Source organism: Schistocerca serialis, chromosome 7, assembly GCF_023864345.2.
Source record: "Schistocerca serialis cubense isolate TAMUIC-IGC-003099 chromosome 7, iqSchSeri2.2, whole genome shotgun sequence".
Taxonomy (NCBI): domain Eukaryota; kingdom Metazoa; phylum Arthropoda; class Insecta; order Orthoptera; family Acrididae; genus Schistocerca; species Schistocerca serialis.
In genome coordinates, this window is record NC_064644.1 from 34,498,214 (window position 1) to 34,521,220 (window position 23,007).

The following is a 23,007-nucleotide window of genomic DNA, read 5'->3' on the forward strand; positions in this document are numbered from 1 at the left end:
CTGCCGTACCAATCTTTTCTAATCAATACATATGCAGCAACGAGCAAAACGAAAATCTGATAAATCCTTACACACTTCATCCCACAGAGCGAAGAAAATTAGTTTGCTGAAAACAAAGTTACTTTGCTGAAAAACGAAGTTGCCCTCAGTGTTTCGTTTGTGACATAAAATTGTAGATGGTAACAGGCATAAAGTATAGCAACATTTTCAACTGGTTTGGTCATCTGTTTGAATTATGAAGAAAGGAAAGCCAAACTTCTATAGAGAGGACCTGTAAGTATTAATTTATCCAGGTGCGGCATTTTTTGTATCATTACCATTACTGATAATGCCTTATGTGGTTTTACCTCCTCCTTCTGAAGTACTAACAGAAAGAAAACTATGTGATGCACAATGGTGCTGCAATGAATCTCAGCTATCGTGACTCTCATAATGTACTTTTGGTGATACAGAATTTGTGAAATAATACTTTATAGCTGACACAACAATTTTATGTTCAGTGGAAATTTCTCTTTTCAAACTACTTCCTCTTTCAATGCTGTACTGAACAAATGGCAAACGACATTGAAGCATAGTTGAAAGACAGACAGGAATATAGATTTGGATTTTTTCTGTTTGGATTTGGATGAATGCATTGACACAATTGATGTTGCTCAACTTCTAGTGATTATCAGAGTAGTTGGTGCAGAGTTCAACGTAATGGTCGAACTCCTCGATCTGGTCTCAATGCTTAACTACTGTCGACAGCCTATCTTCTGGCTTACAAAACACAACTGACAAGCATGAACTTTATTGCGACAAACATCTGTTCCTGCAATGATTAGTATCAAGTCTGGTGGCTTTGTTTTGGTAAGAATAAAGTTTTAATAAATTTGTATTGAGCAGAAATTACCAGCAATACACTTTGTAAATGGATAGATACAAAAATCTACTCTCCAAGCAATGGCAGGGGAACACATGCAAAAGAATTTAACTTTTACAAGCTTCTGGAGCCAGTGGCTCCTTCTTCTGGTAGAAGAGTTGAAGGGGAAGGAAGAGGGATGAAGGAAAAGAATTGGATAGGTTTAGGGAAAGGGGTACAGTTCATGAAAGTCACAAAGAACCCGGGTCAGCGGAGACTTACCAGATGGGATGAGAAGGAAAGACTGGTTGTTGAGGACTGCACCGGATGAGATTTGAAAGCCTGAGAGTTTAAAGGTGTAGGACAGGGTAATATGCAGGACAGACATTACTACTAAAACATCATGCACAAGTTAATACGAGTGAAAAGCTAACACAGGAGGAAGGGGGGGAAGGGGGGGGGGGGGGAGGATGCCAAAAATAAACAAGTCAGAAAATAAAAGGTGTAGAAAATCAAAATGGAGTGAAGAAAGGAGTAGTTACTGTGAAGAAATGCTGAGACAGAAGGAATTAATGTAAATTAAGGCTAGGTTGGTGGCGAGAACCAAGGCCATGTTGTAGTGCTAGTTCCCACCTGCGGAGTTCTGAGAAAGTGGTGTCTGGGGGAAGAATCCAGACGGCACATGTGGTGAAACAGGCACCAAGATCATGACTTTCATGTTGTACAACATGCTGTGCAACACAATGTTGCGCATTGCCTGTGTACACCCTCTGCCTATGCCGATTCATCCTCACTGATAACTGGGTGGTAATCATGCCGATGTAAAAGGCCGAACAGTGTTTACGTAACAGCTGGTATTTGACGTGTCATTTGGCAGGTGGGGCTCTCCCTTCAATAGTATATGTTTTGCCAGTTACAGGGCATGGATAGGTGGTGATAGTATGGTGCATAAGGTAAGTTTTGCAGCGGAGATGGTCACAGGGGTGGGAGCCAAAGGGTGGGGAGATGGGTGCAGAAGGAGCATATGGTCTGAGAAGGATATTGCGGAGATTAGGAGGGCGACGAAAACGCATTCTAGGACAAAATCGGAGACAGAATAGATCTCGGTTCAGGGCATGATTTTTAGGAAGTCATGGCCTTGTTGAAGTAGCAATTGATACATTCAAGACCAACATGATACAGGGTGACATGTGGTGTGCTCTGAAAATGATTTTTGGAGGGATCAGCAGTACCAGGACTGGATGTGATGGCCTGGGAAATCTGCTTTTGAACTAGGCTATTGAGATAATTATGTCCAGTGAAGGTTGAAGTGAGAGTGGTGGGGTATTGCTGCAAAGAGTCTGCATCCTAACAAACACATATGCCTCGAATGCAAAGGCTATATGGGAGGGAATGTTTAACGCAGAAAGGATAGAAACTGTCAAAATGTTAGTACTATTGTTTGTTTGTAGATCTGATGTAGACAGAAGTTTGTAGCTGGCCTTTGGTGAGGATGAGATCAACATCAAGGAAAGTGGCATCGGATTCGGTATAGGACCATGTGAAATTTAATTGGGAGAAGGTATTTAGAGATTCCAGGAATTTTAACCAGTCATTCTCACAATGAGTCCATGTTGTTGTTGTTGTTGTCTTCAGTCCAGAGACTGGTTTGATGCAGCTCTCCATGCTACTCTATCCTGTGCAAGCTTCTTCATCTCCCAGTACCTACTGGAACCTACATTCTTCTGAATCTGCCTAGTGTATTCATCTCTGGGTCTCCCTCTACAATTTTTACCCTCCAGGCTGCCCTCCAATGCTAAATTTGTGATCTCTTGATGCCGCAGAACATGTCCTACCAACCGGTCCCTCCTTCTTGTCAAGTTGAGCCACAAACTCCTCTTCTCCCCAATTCTATTCAATACCTCCTCATTAGTTATGTGATCTACCCATCTGATCTTCAGCATTCTTCTGTAGCACCACGTTTCAAAAGCTTCTATTCTCTTCTTGTCCAAACTATTTATCGTACATGTTTCACTTCCATACATGGCTACACTCCATACAAATACTTTCAGAAACAAACTTCTTGACACTTAAATCTATACTCGATGTTAACAAATTTCTCTTCTTCAGAAACGCTTTCCTTGCCATGCCAGTCTACATTTTATATCCTCTCTACTTCGACCATCATCAGTTATTTTGCTCCCTAAATAGCGAAACTCCTTTACCACTTTAAGTGTCTCATTTCTTAATCTAATTCCCTCAGCATCACCCGATTTAATTCGACTACATTCCACTATCCTCATTTTCCTTTTGTTGATTTTCATCTTATACCCTCCTTTCAAGACATTGTCCATTCCGTTCAACTGCTCTTCCAAGTCCTTTGCTGCCTCTGACAGAATTACAATGTCATCGGCGAACTTCAAAGTTTTTATTTCTCTCCGTGGATTTTAATACCTACTCCAAATTTTTCTTTTGTTTCCTTCACTGCTTGCTCAATACACAGATTGAATAACATCGGGGAGAGGCTACAACCCTGTCTCACTCCTTTCCCAACCACTGCTTCCTTTTCATGCCCCTCGACTCTTATAACTGCCATCTGGTTTCTGTACAAATTGTAAATAGCCTTTCGCTCCCTGTATTTTACCCCCTGACACCTTCACAATTTTAAAGAGTATTCCAGTAAACATTGTCAAAAGCTTTTTTTAAGTCTACAAACGCTAGAAATGTAGGTTTGCCTTTCCTTAATCTTTCTTCTATGATAAGTCGTAAGGTCAGTATTGCCTCACGTGTTCCAACATTTCTACGGAATCCAAACTGATATTCCCCCGAGGTCAGCTTCTACCAGTTTTTCCATTAGTCTGTAAAGAATTCTTGTTGGTATTTTGCAGCTGTGACTTGTTAAACTGATAGTTCGGTAATTTTCACATCTGTCAACACCTGCTTTCTTTGGGATTGGAATTATTATATTCTTCTTGAAGTCTGAGGGTATTTCGCCTGTCTCATACATCTTGCTCACCAGATGGTAGAGTTTTGTCAGGACTGGCTCTCCCAAGGCCGTCAGTAGTTCTAATGGAATGTTGTCTACTCCTGGGGCCTTGTTTCGACTCAGGCCTTTCAGTGCTCTGTCAAACTCTTCACGCGGTATCGTATCTCCCATTTCATCTTCATCTACATCCTCTTCCATTTCCATAATATTGTCCTCAAGTAAATCACCCTTGTATAAACCCTCTATATACTCCTTCCACCTTTCTGCTTTCCCTTCTTTGCTTAGAACTGGGTTTCCATCTGAGCTCTTGATATTCATACAAGGGTCTCTTTAACTTTCCTGTAGGCAGTATCTATCTTACCCCTAGTGAGATAAGCCTCTACATCCTTACATTTGTCCCCCTGCCATCCCTGCTCAGCCGTTTTGCACTTCCTGTCGATCTCATTTTTGACACGTTTTTGCCTGCTTCATTTACTGAATTTTTATATTTTATCCTTTCATCAATTAAATTCAATATTTCTTCTGTTACCCAAGGATTTCTACTAGCCCTTGTTTTTTTACCTACTTGATCCTCTGCTGCCTTCACTACTTCATCCCTCAGAGCTACCCATTCTTCTTCTACTGTATTTCTTTCCTTCATTTCTGTCAATTGTTCCCTCATGCTCTCCCTGAAACTCTGTACAACCTCTGGTTCTTTCAGTTTATCCAGGTCCCATCTCCTTAAATTCCCACCTTTTTGCAGTTTCTTCAGTTTTAATCTACAGTTCATAACCAATAGATTCTGGTCAGAGTCCACACCTGTTCCTGCAAATGTCTTACAATTTAAAACCTGGTTCCTAAATCTCTGTCTTACCTTCTTAGCCCCAATCCATATTCACCTAGTATGTTTCCTTCTCTCCCTTTTCCTACTCTCAAATTTCAGTCACCCATGACTATTAAATTCTCTTCTCCCTTCACTACCTGAATAATTTCTTTTATCTCATCGTACATTTCATCAATTTCTTCATCATCTGCAGAGCTAGTTGGCATATAAACTTGTACTACTGTAGTAGGCATGGGCTTCGTGTCTCTCTTGGCCACAATAATCCGTTTACTATGCTGTTTGTAGTAGCTTACCTGCAGTCCTATTTTTTTATTCATTATTAAACCTACTCCTGCATTACCCCTATTTGATTTTGTATTTATAACCCTGTATTCACCTGACCAGAAGTCTTGTTCCTCCTGCCACCGAACTTCATTAATTCCCACTATATCTAACTTTAACCTATCCATTTCCCTTTTTAAATTTTCCAACCTACCTGCCGGATTAAGGGATCTAACATTCCACACTCCAATCCGTAGAATGCCAGTTTTCTTTCTCCTGATAACGACGTCCTCTTGAGTAGTCCCCACCCACAGATCCGAATGGGGGACAGAATATTTTACCCAAGAGGACGCCATCATCATTTAACCAAACAATAAAGCTGCATGCCCTCGGGAAAAATTACGGCTGTAGTTTCCCCTTGCTTTCAGAAGTTTGCAGTACCAGCACAGCAAGGCCGTTTTGGTTAGTGTTACAAGGCCAGATCAGTCAATCATCCAGACTGTTGACCCTGCAACTACTGAAAAGGCTGCTGCCCCTCTTCAGGAACCACACGTTGTCTGGCCTCTCAACAGATACCCCTTGGTTGTGGTTGCACCTACGGTACGGCCATCTGTATCGCTGAGGCACGCAAGCCTCCCCACCAACGGCAAGGTCCATGGTTCATACATGAGTCCATACAGCAAAGATATCATCAATGGATCTAACTCAAACCAGGGGCAGAAGGCTTATGGATCGCAGGAAAGCCCCCTCCCAGCGACCCATGGAAAGGTCAGTATACGATGGAGCCACCCTGATTCCCATGGCCATACCTCTGATCTGTTTGTATGCCTGCCCCTCGAAGCTGAAGTAATTTTGGTAAGTATAAAGTTAATTAAGGTGAGCAAGAAGGATGTAATAGGTTTGCAATCAGATGGGTGTTGACTGAGAAAATGTTCAACAGCAGACAGACCATCTACATGGAGGATGCTGGAATTTAGGGAGATGGCATCAGTGGTGACAAGCAAGATGTGAGGTGGGAGAGGAACAGGCACGTATTTCAGCCAATCTAGGAAACTGTGAGAAAATAAAATGCCTACAGCCATCCTTATGATTTTATTTATTTTGTTGCAGCCAGTTTCAGCCCTTCAATGCGCCATCTTCAAGCCGTAGCTGATGTGAAAGGGGTTGACACGATCCCTATATATATCGCATCAGTGGCCAGCATCATTGGTTACGCACACTACTTGAAAACTTAGGTGTTAGCACTCTAACCATTAACTGCCAACTGACTGGAGAAACGGCCAAAGATATATACAGGGTGAGCACAAAGTCTTGCCCTGATTATAACAATTTATTACAGAATAACTGTTTGACATAATAATTTACACTTGATGCCGTTACATAGGTTAGTGTTATTAGTTTTTTTAAAGACCACTTATGTTAGTAAATCTCAATGTGAGCTCTCTTGGTAGCTCGGAGAATGTCGAGGAGGTATTCCAGTTCCCGCCAGGTGTTTCGCAACATGTTTTCTGTCACAGTACCCACAGCAGCTTGTATTCTAGCCTTCAGTTCATCAATGTCAGCAACTGGTGTGACGGAGACTCTGTCCTTGATATAGCCCCAGACAAAAAAGGCAAGGGGGATAATGTCTGGAGAGCGGGGTGGCCAGGGTGTTGGACTGTTCCTTCCAATCCACCAATTCGGAAATGTTTCATCCAGCAAATCACGCGTTATCAAAACCCAGTGGGGGGGGGGCAGGGGGTGTGTGTGTCTCCATCTTGCTGGAAAATTATCTGCGGTTGATATTCTTCTAACTGGGGGCAATGAACTGCTGCAGAATGTCTAAGTAAATGTTGGCGGTAATGGATTTTTCCATGAAGAAAAATGGTCCAAAAACCTTGTTATGCATGAGGCCGCACCAAACATTCACTTTTTCACTGTCTCGCTGCTACTGTAAAGTAGCATGTGGAGACTCTGAACCCCATTCATTGGTAAAGCGTATGCGATTTAAGTTAATCTTTAGCGCCATCAATCCTGATGAGAATCACAGTTGCAAATTCAGCACGTGTCAGCAAATCGTTCGGTTGCAAGGCTTGCACGATTTGCACTTTGGAAGTATGCAACTAAGCCTTTCATGAAGAATCTTCACCACACTTGACTGCGGTATTTGAAGTTCACATGATGCTTGAGGAGTTGATTTAGATGGACTCCATTGAAACGATTGCCAAACACGATCAACAGTTTCATCACTCACACGATGCCTGTCACTTTGAGGATGATCTTCAATGCTGCCTATTTCATTAAACTTTGCATACCATCATTTTGTGTATTTAACGTCAGGAGGGCTGCGTCCATGTGAAGCCCAAAGCACACATTGCACTATCTCCCGCTTAGATGCAATTTTGCCAGCAACTAACGTGATGTGAAAGGCTGCGTCAGTGTTGTGGAGTACTAGCACCATCTATTGGTCACAACTACTAGTAACAGTAACCTATGTAATGGCATCAAATGTCCAAATGTTAGAAAAAAATCTGGAGAAGGTGATACTGAATGAACACGGGTCTGTTACTGTACTAGAGGTTCTGAGAGAAAATTTCGCTACTGGATTTACTGATGTAAAGAGGTTCAAATTTGATTTTAATATTTTTCCAACTACTTTTCAGTGGACACTGAAAAGGCATGAAGCTCAATGACAAAGTGCAATAGTATGAAGAGGTTCCACACTGCATAAAATGTGGAAATCTACTACGAGAATATTCCTCACGAACAGCTCCCGCAGTTGTTTAAAATAACTGCTCGAGTTAGCAGTATGTTTGGAATCATAAATACATGTGAAAGCATCTTTTTCAGCAATGAAATTAACGACTATGTTCATCTGACTGGAGCAATCTGTTTGACCAACAGCCACTGGGGATCTTTCCCCGCAATGCAGACAAGCTGCGCATGCAGTGCAGTGTGCTCTCTTGGGCTCCCAGCCGTGCCCACTAGTTGCCACGCGGGCACCACTCATGCCCAGCTCTGATGAAGAGTAAGGAAGGTTGGAATAATATTGATGCTGACCCAATTACGAAGAAGTTATTCTACAGTTAAATGATTAATGGAAAATCTCATATAAAGATGTGAAACAAATACTAACAAAGAGATAGAGGGGCTGGCCAGTACTTACCTCAGCTCAGTACAGCCGATAGATACACAAAACAGAACAGAAAATTTACGTTCCTAGCTTTGGGAACTTTGTTATCTTTATACTATATACCTCTTTACTTCTGTATGCATCCTCTTTCATTTGAAGCTGGCACAGTACTTACAGTAGAACATATTTGGCTTCCCTCTGACAACCATGCCTCCATCCTTGCTACCCTCTCTGTTTACCTTTCCCTATTGCTTCATAACCTGGTTTGTGAGTAACTGAATCCACTTTCCCTTCTTCCCTTTCTTTCCCCTCTCTCCTCCCTGATGAAGGAACAAAGTTCCCAAAGCTAGGAACATAAATTTTCTGTTCTGTTTTGTGTATCTATCGGCTGTACTGAGCTGAGGTAAGAACTGGCCAGCCCCACTATCTCTTTGTTAGTATTTATTCTACAGTTAATAATTTCATTTTTGTGCTAATAACAAAGAGGGACTTTTTTTTTCATTCTAACCAGAAATTATTAAAAAAGAAAGATACTACTTGTGACTACTAGTGACTAAGTATTTCATATTGTACTCAAATTTTCTATGTTCACATCAAGAGGAGAGGATGTGTTACATCGTCAGGTTTACAAAAAATAATGGTATATAATTACATACACCCATGTCAGAAGTATCATTTGCATAATCTATATTAAATTACATTGGATAATGGTCAAAATAACAAAACAGTCACAACGTTGTATTAATTCAGTATTTATTGTATTCTGTCTCTTACATATGCTGCACTTTTTTTAGATTGAAGTTAGCTGATAGGTGTCCCTGCTTAAAGGAAGTCCCTCTAACAAAGGAATCACTTTTAAAGGTCAGGTATCCAAGTAGCGAAGGAATTACCATATTTCATCAAAATATAGGAGGTATTAGAGATAAAGTTAGTGATCTGCTTATGTTGACTCTGACATTATAGGTATACCGGAGCACCACTTAAATAATTTGACAATTCAGAGGCTTCCTTTACCAGGATACAGATAAGCTGGCTGTTTTTAAGGAGTTCTTTGCAGAGTGGGGGTGTGAGCATGTATGTAAAAAACAGTATTCCATTTGAGTCTGTAAACTTATCACAGCACTGCACTGGACAGGTATTTCAGTGTTGTGCAGGGCAGTTGAATTTAGTGAAACTAAACTTCTGATTGTTATTGTTTATAGGTCCCCCAACTCTGACTTCAGAGCATTTCTGCTCAATCTAGAGAGGGTTCTTTGTTCACTTTACAGGAAGTACCAAAAATTAGTTACATGTGGTGACTTCTATTTTAATTTAGTACATGATTGTGCAAGAAAAAGGATGTTGGTAGATCTCCTGAACTCATATGATCTGATGCAGACTGTTTTTATTTTTTCCAACCAGGGTGCAGGGGAAGAGAAGCACAGCCATAGACAATATTTTTATTCATTCTTCATTACTAGATGGGCATCCTGTTAGTAAAAGGGTGAATAGCCTTACAGCCTTACGCACAAATTTTAACACTAAAAGGCTTTTATACTCAAACAAATGTTACATATAATTACAAACTATGTAGGAAAGCTAAATTGAGGAACAAGAGTGGCATGATGTTTATAGTGCCGATAATATAGATGACAAATATAATGCTTTCCTTAACACGCTTCTCACGCTCTCTGGGAGTTGCTTTCTATCAGAATGTTCTAAACAGGGTACTATCGGTAAAAGGGAGCCTGGGTGGCTGACTAGTGGGATAAGGGTATCATGTAGAACAAAGTTGGAGTTATGTTAGAAGTAGTCACAACAGCCTACTACAAAAAGTATTGTACGATGCTTAAAAATGTTATAAGGAAGGCAAAGCGCTTGTGGTATGCAAATAGAATAAGTAACTGATATGATAAAATTAAAACCATATGGTCAGTCATGAAGTAAGTGTCTGATCAGCAGCACAAGGTAGATGATATAAAGTCAGTTCATAATAAAAATATTTCTGTTACTGATAAGTCAGATATATCTACATTATTCAATAATCACTTCCTGAGTAGTGCTGGTGAATTAAATAAAAACTTAGTTTCTACAGGGAATCGTGTAACTCGCTTGAAAAATGCCTTTCAATGACTGACGTCTGAAATACTCCTCTGTGATACTGACAAAGGGGAGATTGAGTCAATAATTAAATCACGGAAGACTAATATCTCTCAATGGATATGATGAAGTACCTAGCAGAAAATTAAGGTACTCTGCTGCACATTAGCCCTGTACTTAGCCATATTCATTACTTTTCCTTTAAGAAGGGTCAGTTTCCTGAATGATTAAAGTACTCCGTAATAATGTCGCTTTATAAAAAGGGAGAAAGGGATAATGTAGACAATTTCAGACCTATTGCTAAGCCATCACTTTGCTGGAGTTACTGAAAAGGCTGTGTATATAAGGATAATTGATCATTTTATTTCACAGAATTTGCTACCAAATGTACAGTTCGGTTTTGGAAGTGGTTTAACGACTAAATATGCTAAATTCTTTATTCTCTGTGAGGTACTGGATGGATTAAACATAAGGTTTTGAATGGTAGGAATCATTTTTGATTTAACTGAGGCGGTTGATTGCGTTGATCACAAAATATTGCTCCAGAAGTTGGATCATTATGGAATATGGAGAGTAGCTTACATTTGGTTCACCTCTTACTTTAACAACAGATAGCAAATGGCCATTACCCACAGTGCTGAGAATGGCTATGGTGTGCAGTCTGAACAGAGCATAGTCAAATGGGGGGTGGGGGTGCCCCAGCGATCAGGGCTGGGGCTACTCCTGTTGTTCCTTATTTATACAAATGACATGACCTCTAGTATCACAGGTGATTCTAAAATATTTCTGTTTGCTGATAACACTAATTTGGTAGTAAAGGATGTTGTGTGCAACATTGGGACTGTTTCAAATAGTGCTGTTCATGACATAAGTTCATGGCTTGTAGAAAATAAAATAATGCTAAATAACAGTAAGACTCAGTTTTTACAGTTTCTAACACACACTTCAACGAAACCCGATGTTTTAATTTCACACAATGGGCATATGATTTGTGAAACTGAACAGCTCAAATTTCTAGGTGTTCAGATAGGTGGTAAACTGACGTGGAAAGTTCAAAGACTTAATGCTGCCATATTTTCTTCTCAAATGGTATCCGAAGTAAGTGATAATGTATAAATAAGTTAATGTATTCAGTATTTGACATTACCCATGTAAGAAAGATAAAGTTTAGGAAAGGTTCAAAATTACGTGTTAAGTTTGCTGGAAGCTGGCAAGTGTTCTCAATTTCAAGTACTGGCTGAGTATAGTGTGTGTAACTGGCCTGACTTGAGTTACACTGCTTCAAGACGTATACACGGTTTGTAACTGTAATATTGTGTTAAGCCTGTTAACATAAGATGCACCTTTTAATGAGCAGATTATGAGCATTTTCAATTTTTAAATTTGGTCAATAATTATATGAAATATGCAAAATAAAATTTTTGTTGCCAGTGGAAGGTGTTAGAGAGGTAAGCTAGAACTTTGACTACGCACCGTGAACAGGGTCTGCCGGTTGGTAATGTAGATAGGTGATGTGAGAAACCTAGCACATTAGAACTTAAAATAGAACATTATAGGTTTGGGGTTAAAGGATTGAATTGATTTTAGTCTTATCTGGGTGGTACGAAGTTGAAAAATTCTCATTTGTGTATGCTCGCAGCCAACAGCGATGTTATAGTGTCCCAGGGTGACTACTCAAACTTTGTGTGTGTGTGTGTGTGTGTGTGTGTGTGTGTGTGTGTGTGTGTGTGTGGTGGGGGCTGGAGGAGGTAGCATCACACAGTAACTACTTTTCTTTCCACTCTGCTGAGATAGTTTCACTGCAGTTTTTAAAACACTGATAATTTATACAGAATAATATTCGTGTAATTAACATACTTTGATATATTAAGTATTCTAAAATCTGGGACTTATAAAACTCAGTACAATTTAATTCAAATGCTAGGTTAAAAACACAGAACTCCGAGATTTTATGAAATTCCTGAAATCCCCTGAATTTTCCAAATAAAATGTAATTCCCCAAGAATTCCAGGTTCTCCAGGTTTTTCCATAAGAATCGCCATCCTGTGTCCATGTCTACAGCGCCCAGAAAACAAAACAGGTGAATATGTTTCTAAGCAGAGGAAAAAAATGCTCCTCCTCAATGGGAACAATGAAGTTTAAATAGAGCCAAAAGAAGAAAAAAAGTGAAGACCATTTAGAGGGAAAAAAGAAATTTTGGAAATTTGTGTTAAGTTCCTATGGGACCAAACTGCTTACACACCCCTTCATCTAACTTAAACTAACTTATGATACGGACAACACACACACCCATGCCTGAGGACTCAAAATTCTGACGGAGGGAGCCACGAAAACCATGGCAAGGTGCCTCAGACTGCATGACGGTGGGAGGGGGGGGGGGGGGGGACTTTTGAAATTTTTGCAAAAGCAAACATTGTACTAATTTAAAAGGACAGTAACAATTCATCCAATGATAAAGCTGCTCAGTATTGTTTAGTGTTATTTCCCACAAATTGCTAATTTTAAATTGTTTACGCACTACTCTTACTTGTACTTTGCACATACATTTATCATCATCACAGTTTTGTTACTTCAAAAGGTACATACCTGCATCATTACTTTTGTGTGTCCAAATGCATCCAATTATTCTTGGTTTTAGGCGTTCCGTCTTTTGTTTCATTTCTTCTTCAAATTCGTGCTCCAGTAATTTAAGTTTAGCCTTCTGGGACTCGGGTGACTAAAATGAATGCAAATCTAACAAGTGATAATGTCTAACAAAAAAATATACAAAGTAAGCAAGAAAGAAAAAAATGAAACTGAAGTAATAAAGACAAAGAGAGAGAGAGAGAGAGAGAGAGAGAGAGAGAGAGTGTGTGTGTGTGTGTGTGTGTGTGTGTGTGTGTGTGTGTGTGTGTCGAGGGGGCTAGACACTGTATTTTGCGTGTGCCCTTGTTAGGTGAAGCTAACACACACACACACACACACACACACACACACACACACACACACACACACACCCTTGTATACAGGGTAGTGGTAGTGTTTACTGAGCAAAACTTACCAAAGTTTCTGTATCCTCATCATCACCGTGTAAGTTTTCTTCGTCACTTAAATATCCATGAGGTACAAAGAAATCATTGTCAACCTCATATTCATCTTCCGACTCCTTTTCATCATCTGAGCCATGTAATGACTCTCCAGGTTCCTCTTCTTCCCATTCATCATCAGAGTCCACTTCATAGTCAAACAATTTCTGAAATTTAAAGTCATTACAGTAAAACATGTGTTTTTTTGTATGTATTTGCAGAAACAAACTATGAGAGAAGAAAGGATTAGTAGTAACACAATAAACAGAATCATACAAAGATTATTCACATGTTCATGCCTTATACAGTGTACACTGTGATATTAACTCATTGCTTACGAGGAAACAACAGAATGAATGTCAAATAAGTGGTAACCATTCAGAAACTACAAAGCTGGATCTGAGTGGCCATAATTACATCTACATCTATACTATGCAAACCACTGTGACATACGTGGTAGAGATTATGTCCCACTCTAACAGGCTATAAGGGTTTATATCTCGTTTCATTCATGTATGGAGTGTGGGAAGAATGAATATTTAAATTCCTCCATTGTGCTGTAAGTTTCATTCACGCATGGTGTGTGGAAAGAATGAATATTTAAATGCCTCCATTGTACTGTAATTAATCTAATCTTGTCCTCACAATCTCTATGTGAACAATACATAAGAGGTATAGTATTTTCATAGAGTCATAATTTAAAGACAGTTCTTCAAACAGTGTAAGTAGGCTTTTGCAGGATAGTTGTCTTCAAGAGTCTTCCAGTTCAGTTTCTTCAGAACCTCTGCAATACTATCCTCAGGCCAAACAAACCAGCGACCGTTCGTGTTGCCCTTCTCTGTAAATGTTCAATATCCCATGTTAGTCCCGTCTGGTACACATCCCACAAAATGGTTCAAATGGCTCTGAGCACTATGGGACTTAACATCTGAGGTCATCAGTCCCCTAGAACTTAGACCTAACTAACCTAAGGACATCACACACATCCATGCCCGAGGCAGGATTCGAACCTGCGACCGTAGCAGTCGCGCGGTTCCGGACTGCGCGCCTAGAACTGCTAGACCACCGCAGCCGGCACACATCCCACACTGTTGAGCAATATTCTAGAATGGGTCACATGAGTAAATTGTAAGCAATCTCCTTTGTAGACTGTCTGCACTTCCCTGGTATTCTACCAATGAACCAAAGTCTATCAGCGGCTTTACCTACAACTGAGCCATGTGATCATTCCATTTCATATTGCTACAGAATGTTACATCCAGGCATTTGTACAAGTTAGCCGATTCCCGCTGTGACTCAGTGATATTATAGTCTTAAGATATTATGTATTTTCGTTTTGTTAAGTGCACAATTTTACAGTTCTGAACATTTAAAACAAGTTAACAATCTTTGCACCCCTTTGAAATTTTATAAGATCTAACTTAATACTTATGCAGCTTCTTTCAGACAATATTTCATTACACATAACTGCACCATCTGCAAAAAGTCTAAGGTTGCTATTAATACTGTCTACAATGTCACTGATATGCAACATGAACAGCAATCATCAATAGTCCCAGCACACTTCCCTGTGGCAGACCTGATTTACTTCTACATCTGCCAATGGCTCTCCATCTAAGGTAACTTACTGTGTTTTCCCTAACAAAAAATCCTCAACCCACATTCGAAAAGAAGAATATATGTGGTACTGAGTCAAATGCTTTACAGAATCTGAGAAATACTGCACCTACCTGACTGCCTTGTTCCAAAGCTTTCAGAATGTCATGTGAGAAAAGTGTGAGCTGGGTTTCATATGATCAATGTTTTCAGGAACAAAGTTAGCTGGCATGGAGAAGGTCATTGTATTCAAGATACCTCATTACTGAGCTCAGCGTATGTTGGTTGGTTGGTTGGTTGGTTTGGGGAAGGAGACTAGACAGCGAGGTCATCAGTCTCATCGGATTAGGGAAGGATGGGGAAGGAATTCGGCCATGCCCTTTCAGAGGAACCATCCCGGCATTTGCCTGGAGTGATTTAGGGAAATCACGGAAAACCTAAATCAGGATGGCCGGACACGGGATTGAACCGTCGTCCTCCCGAATGCGAGTCCAGTGTCTAACCACTGCGCCATCTCGCTCGATCAGCGTATGTTCTCAGATTCTATGACAAATTGATGTCAAGGACACTGGAAGGCAGTTTGTCCATAACTTCTACAGGCCTTCAATTACTCAGGTGTTACCTCTGCTTTCCTGCAACTACTGAGCATGGTTTTCTGTTCAAGGACTCTATGATAGATTATAGAAAGAGGGGCTAACTCAGCCGCAAATTCAATACAGAATCTGACGGATTTTATCAGGCCCTGGAGCTTTGTTCAATTTTAATGATTTCATGTGTTTCTCAACACCACTAACAACAATACCCATTTTACTAATCTTTTCTGCTATACAAGAATTAAATTGTGTAAGTTCTCCTGGGTTTTCCTTGTTGTGGTGGTCTTTAGTCCAGAGACTGGTTTGATGCAGCTCTCCATGCTACTCTGTCCTGTGCAAGACTCATCATCTCCAAATAACTACTGCAACCTATATTCTTCTGAATCTGCTTAGTGTATTCATCTCTTGGCCTCCCTCTGCAATTTTTACCCTCCAAGCTTCCCTCCAATACTAAATTGGTGACCCCTTGATACCTCAGAACAACTTCTACCAATTTGTCCCTTCTTCTAGTCAAGTTGTGCCACAAATTCCTCTTCTCCCAAGCTGTATTAAGTACCTCCTCATTAGTTATGTGATATACCCCATAATCTTCAGCATTCTTCTGTAGCACCACATTTAAAAAGCTCGTATTCTCTTTTTGTCTAGACTATCTATTGTCCATTTTTCACTTCTTCAGAAATGCTTTCCTTGCCATAGACAGTCTACATTTTATATCCTCTCTACTTCGACCACCATCAGTTATTTTGCTCCCCAAATAGCAAAACTCATCTACAACTTTAAGAGTGTCGTTTCCCTCAGCATCACATGACTTCATTCGACTACATTCTATTATCCTCGTTTTGCTTTTGTGGATGTTCATCTTATGTCCTACTTTCAAGACACTGTCCATTCCGTTCAACTGCTCTTTGCTGTCTCTGACAGAATTACAATGTCATTGGCAAACCTCAAAGTTTTTATTTCTTCTCCATGGATTTTAATTCCCACTCCAAATCTTTCTTTTGTTGCCTTTACTGCTAGCTCAAAACACAGATTGAATAACATCAGTGATAGGCTAAAGCCCGATCTCACTCCCCCCTCAACCACTGCTTCCCTTTCATGTCCCTCGACTCTTATAACTGCTGTCTGGTATCTGTATAAATTGTAAATAGCCTTTTGATGCCTGTATTTCACCCCTGCCATCTTCAGAATTTGAAATGGAGTATTCCAGTCAACATTGCCAAAAGCTTTTCTCTAAGTCTACAACACTAGAAACATAAATTTGCTCTCCTTAACCCATCTATTGAGGTAAGTCATAGGGTCAGTTTTACCTTACATGTTTCAACATTTTTTGGGATTGGAGTTTTTATATTCTTCTTGACGTCTGAGGGTATTTCGTCTGTCTGTAAGATGTATAATCTTACTCACCAGATGGAAGCATTTTGTCATGGTTTGCTATCCCATGGGTATCAGTAGTTCTAATGGAATGTTGCCTACTCCGGGGGCTTGTTTTGACTTAGGTCTTTCGGTGCTCAGTCAAATTCTTCACACAGTATCATATCTCCCATTTCATCTTCCTCTATGTCCTCTTCCATTTCCATAACATTGCCCTCAAGTACATCACCCTTGTACAGACCCTCTATATACTCCTTCCACCTTTCTCTTCTTTGCTCAGGACTGCTTTTCCACCTGAGCTCTTGATAGTAATACAGGTGATTCTCTTTTCTCCAAAGGTCTCTTTATTTAATTTTCCTGTAGACAGTATCTATCTTACCCCTAGTGATGTAAGCTTCTACATCCTTACATTTGCCCTCTAGCCATTCCTGCTTAGCCATTTCACACTTCCTGTCAATCTCACTTTTTGAACCATTTGTATTCCTTTTCCCCTGCTTCACTTACTGCATTTTTATATCTTCTCCTTTCATCAATTAAATTCAACATCTCTTGTGTTACCCACGGATTTCAACTAGCCCTTGTCTTTTTATCTACTTGATCCTCTGCTGCCTTCACTATTTTCTCTCTCAGAGCTACCCATTCTTGTTCTACTGAATTTCTTTCTCCAGTTCTTGTCAATCATTCCCTAATGCTCTCTCTCAAACTCTCTACAACATCTGGTTCTTTCAGTTTATCCAGGGCGCATCTGCTTGAAATCCTACCATTTAGCAATTTCTTCAATTTTACTCCACAGTTCATAACAAATAAATTGTGGCCAGACTCCACATCTGCAGCTGGAAATTCCTCACAATTTAAAACCTGGTTCCTAAATCGTTGTTTTATCACTATATAATCAATCTGAAACGTCCCAGTGTCTCCAGGCCTCTTCCATGCATACAACCATCTTTCATGATTCATAAACCAAGTGTTAGCTACGATTAAGTTACACTCTGTGCAAAATTCTACCATGCGGCTTTCTCTTTCATTCCTTACTGCCAGTCCATATTCACCTACCTTTCCTTCTCTTCCTTTTCCTACTATCGAATTCCAGTCCCCCACGACTATTAAATTTTCGTCACCCGTAACTATCTGAATAATTTCTTTTATCACATCATACATTTCTTCAGTCTCTTCATAATCTGTGGAGCTAGTTGGCATATAAACTTTTTCTGCTGTGGTAGGCGTGGGCTTCGTGTCTATCTTGGCTACAATAATGTGTTTGCTTTGCTATTCATAGTAACTTACCTGTGTTCCTACTTCTTTAATTCATTATTAAACCTACTCCTGCATTACCCTTATTCGATTTTGTATTTATAACCCTATATTCACCTGGCCAGATGTCTTGTTCCTCTTGCCATCGAACTTCACTAATTCCCACCTCATTTAACTGTAACCTATCCATTTCCGTTTTTAAGTTTTTTAACCTACCTGTCCAACTAAGGGATCTGACATTCCATGTTCCGATCTGCAGAATTGCCAGTTTTGTTTCTCCTGATAACAAAATGTCCTGAGTCATCCCTGTCTGAAGAGCCAAATGGGGGACTATTTTACCTACAGAATATTTTACCCAAGAGAGTGCCATCATCATATAACCATACAACAAAGCTGTATGCCCTCAGGAAAAATTATGGCTGTAGTTTCCCCCTGCTTTCAGTCGTTCACAGTAGCAACACAGCAAGGCCATTATGGCTGATGTTACAAGGCCATATCAGTCAGTCCCCTGCAACTGTTCCTCTTCAGGAACCACATGGTGTCTGGCCTCTCCATTGTGGTAGCACCTAAGGTGCGACTATCTGTATCACTGAGGGATTGGCAAAGTCCGTATGTCATTTTGGGGGGGGGGGGGGGGGGGTGTTCCTTTGTAAAGGAAAATTTGAAAGTGGAACATAATGTTTCTACTTTTGCTTTGCTACCCTCTATTTCAGTTCCTGTCTCATACTTGAGTCATTGGACATTAAATCTGGTGATACTAACAGCTTTTACATATGACTAGAATTACTTTGGGTTTTGTGGAAGGTTGTTCGACAGAATTCTGTTATGGCAGTCACTGGAAGCTTCGCACATTTCTCTCGACAGCCAAATGTGTTGCTTTCATATTCACCTTCATACAAAAATATAAGAGATTTATTAAGCTCACATTTACCAAAACTGGATAATAATCATTACACTGAAAGCTGACCAGCCCACGGACTTGTTCCCATGCCACTTCCGGGATTTGGGTTGGCATGTTGGCCCTAGGTGGATTAACAATGATAGCTGCTACACTGGTCAACCTACAGGTGGTTTTTTGGCAGCTTCCCACATCTCACTAGGTGAATATCGTGATCTCACGAATGACTCGCCTCACTTACACGATCTGCAAATATGTAGAATAACACTCTCATGGGTAACACTAAAATCACACCTCTGGTGCGCATGAATTCTGTCCCTGAAGGGAAAGGGGTGGCAACAGGAAGGGCATCAGGCCACCCTCCAGCACTAGCTAGCGAAATCTAGCAATTAACATGTTGATACCGTGATGATATGTGATAAAGGTCAGCAGAAAGAAGAAATTTGTTGAAAGTTGAAATATTCTCACTATTTTTTATTTACTTAAATTTGGCATATTTCGTGACAGTACCTTTTCCGTAAAATGCTTACAAGGCGATATTTGTCTTGGCTTCAGTTGTCTAGTGGAAGTATGATTCCACAATGCAGTTTTGTCGGCTGCAGAAATGACCTGGTTCCATGCGTTTGCCTCATTTTTGGTGCTTCAAATACCATTTCTTCGAATGTGGTTTCTTCTTAAAGTTTATATAAAAAAAATAGTAACATAATTCATTTTTTCCTGTTCACTAGCAAATTATTTATAACGGTGACCTGCACATTGTTCTACCGTCAACACACACCAAGAGTTCACTGCCGAGTGATTACAGTCAAAGACGACTCCAGCGTAAAAGACATTTTACACAACACACAAGCTTCCACTTGTAACCAGTCTCTTTGATATTCTTCGTCACATTTACTAATAGTAATCAATATGCTTTCACTCTCAAAAATATAAGTAAATTAGCATATAATAAGGCAAATTACAATAAAAAAAATTCTGACAAAAATATAAGAAAACATTTACAATTTGGTATTGACAAATCCTGTAGAAAATAACACATCTCCCAGATCCATTACAAAGTCAACTGTATAAAAACACTATTGATGAAGGCCGTATTGCTTCAGTAGTCCTGCTGGACATCAATATGGAAAATATCATTGTGCTGTGTAATTGCTTCTATGTCCAATGGAGACATGCGAGTCAATAGCTGTATCAAAGATACAAAAGTAATGCTATTGCCTGGGGTCTGTCTAACATGAATGAAGAACACTTAATGTATGGATAATGTCAACTAATTTTGTTTACTTGCAAAATGCACTACATTAATCTGATACAGCACTGAGCAGACACAGTAAAATTTTTTAAGATGCCACAGATTAAGGATATATGTGCAAACCTCGTCTTTGTTGAATGGCTTTCTCTGGGATATGACTGAGCTTTTCTTGCGCCAGGTTCCCCAGTAAGGTGGCCGCCTGTTGTCCCAGAACTGCAAGAGCTTCGGCCGTGGCAGGTTTATTTCTGGGTGCAGCTCCACCACCTGGTTGTCAGCCCCACCAATAATCTCGTCCTCAGGATCATCTAGTATCACAGATGAATAAACGCATGTTTATACAAGCTGTCCCATACATAATAAAACAACTAAGCATGAAAAAAAAAATATATATATATATATATATATATATATATATATATATATATATATATATATATATATATAAAAACAAAGATGATTTGACTTACCAAATGAAAGTGCTGGCAGGTCGACAGACACACAAACAACCACAAACATACACACAAAATTCCAGCTTTCGCAACAAACTGTTGCCTCATCAGGAAAGAGGGAAGGAGAGGGAAAGACGAAAGGAAGTGGGTTTTAAAGGAGAGGGTAAGGAGTCATTCCAATCCCGGGAGCGGAAAGACTTACCTTAGGGGGAAAAAAGGACGGGTATACACTCGCACACACACACATATCCATCCACACATATACAGACACAAGCAGACATATATTTGTCTTTAAATATGTCTGCTTGTGTCTGTATATGTGTGGATGGATATGTGTTTTTATATATACACTCCTGGAAATTGAAATAAGAACACCGTGAATTCATTGTCCCAGGAAGGGGAAACTTTATTGACACATTCCTGGGGTCAGATACATCACATGATCACACTGACAGAACCACAGGCACATAGACACAGGCAACAGAGCATGCACAATGTCGGCACTAGTACAGTGTATATCCACCTTTCGCAGCAATGCAGGCTGCTATTCTCCCATGGAGACGATCGTAGAGATGCTGGATGTAGTCCTGTGGAACGGCTTGCCATGCCATTTCCACCTGGCGCCTCAGTTGGACCAGCGTTCGTGCTGGACGTGCAGACCGCGTGAGACGACGCTTCACCCAGTCCCAAACATGCTCAATGGGGGACAGATCCGGAGATCTTGCTGGCCAGGGTAGTTGACTTACACCTTCTAGAGCACGTTGGGTGGCACGGAATACATGCGGACGTGCATTGTCCTGTTGGAACAGCAAGTTCCCTTGCCGGTCTAGGAATGGTAGAATGATGGGTTCGATGACGGTTTGGATGTACCGTGCACTATTCAGTGTCCCCTCAACGATCACCAGTGGTGTACGGCCAGTGTAGGAGATCGCTCCCCACACCATGATGCCGGGTGTTGGCCCTGTGTGCCTCGGTCGTATGCAGTTCTGATTGTGCGCTCACCTGCACGGCGCCAAACACGCATACGACCATCATTGGCACCAAGGCAGAAGCGACTCTCATCGCTGAAGACGACACGTCTCCATTCGTCCCACCGTTCACGCCTGTCGCGACACCACTGGAGGCGGGCTGCACGATGTTGGGGCGTGAGCGGAAGACGGCCTAACGGTGTGCGGGACCGTAGCCCAGCTTCATGGAGACGGTTGCGACTGGTCCTTGCCGATACCCCAGGAACAACAGTGTCCCTAATTTGCTGGGAAGTGGCGGTGCGGTCCCCTACGGCACTGCGTAGGATCCTACGGTCTTGGCGTGCATCCGTGCGTCGCTGCGGTCTGGTCCCAGGTCAACGGGCACGTGCACCTTCCGCCGACCACTGGCGACAACATCGATGTACTGTGGAGACCTCACGCACCACGTGTTGAGCAATTCGGCGGTACGTCCACCCGGCCTCCCGCATGCCCACTATACGCCCTCGCTCAAAGTCCGTCAACTGCACATATGGTTCACGTCCACGCTGTCGCGGCATGCTACCAGTGTTAAAGACTGCGATGGAGCTCCGTATGCCACGGCAAACTGGCTGACACTGACGGCGGCGGTGCACAAATGCTGCGCAGCTAGCGCCATTCGACGGCCAACACCGCGGTTCCTGGTGTGTCCGCTGTGCCGTGCGTGTGATCATTGCTTGTACAGCCCTCTCGCAGTGTCCGGAGCAAGTATGGTGGGTCTGACACACCGGTGTCAATGTGTTCTTTATTCCATTTCCAGGAGTGTGTGTGTGATTTGTGGGGTCAATTTTATATGGGACGCCATACTTCTTTATTAATAGTGTAAACTGTTGTCGCACATCTGACACATAAAATAAAGAAATGAACATTTTAATTGAGCTAAGTATCCTAACCCAATAGACAAAGTCCTTAGTTTGCCTGGAAAAAAAAGAAGTTTTGTGGCAACAAAAGCTTGGCAGCTGTAAACACATTTAACACTAGTTAAAGATTATACATAATAATACAGGGTGATTCAAAAAGAATACCACAACTTTAAAAATGTGTATTTAATGAAAGAAACATAATATAACCTTCTGTTATACATCATTACAAAGAGTATTTAAAAAGGTTTTTTTTCACTCAAAAACAAGTTCAGAGATGTTCAATATGGCCCCCTCCAGACACTCGAGCAATATCAACCCGATACTCCAACTCGTTCCACACTCTCTGTAGCATATCAGGCGTAACAGCTTGGATAGCTGCTGTTATTTCTTGTTTCAAATCATCAATGGTGGCTGGGAGAGGTGGCCGAAACACCATATCCTTAACATACCCCCATAAGAAAAAATCGCAGGGGGTAAGATCAGGGCTTCTTGGAGGCCAGTGATGAAGTGCTCTGTCACGGGCTGCCTGGCGGCCGATCCATCGCCTCGGGTAGTTGACATTCAGGTAGTTACGGACAGGTAAG

At 40.9% G+C, this 23,007-nt stretch overlaps 1 protein-coding gene across 1 annotated transcript in view; it reads right to left on the bottom strand.

Moving 5' to 3' along the window:
- Positions 1 to 23,007, bottom strand: part of LOC126412571 (chromatin assembly factor 1 subunit A-like) — a 99,321-nt gene that overhangs the window by 23,080 nt on the left and 53,234 nt on the right. The window contains exons 8-10 of the mRNA XM_050082215.1: positions 20,231 to 20,412; positions 13,122 to 13,313; positions 12,668 to 12,797 (exon numbers count right to left, since the gene is read on the bottom strand). Coding sequence (XP_049938172.1) covers positions 12,668 to 12,797; positions 13,122 to 13,313; positions 20,231 to 20,412 — 504 coding nt within the window. The remainder of the gene's footprint in view (positions 1 to 12,667; positions 12,798 to 13,121; positions 13,314 to 20,230; positions 20,413 to 23,007) is intronic.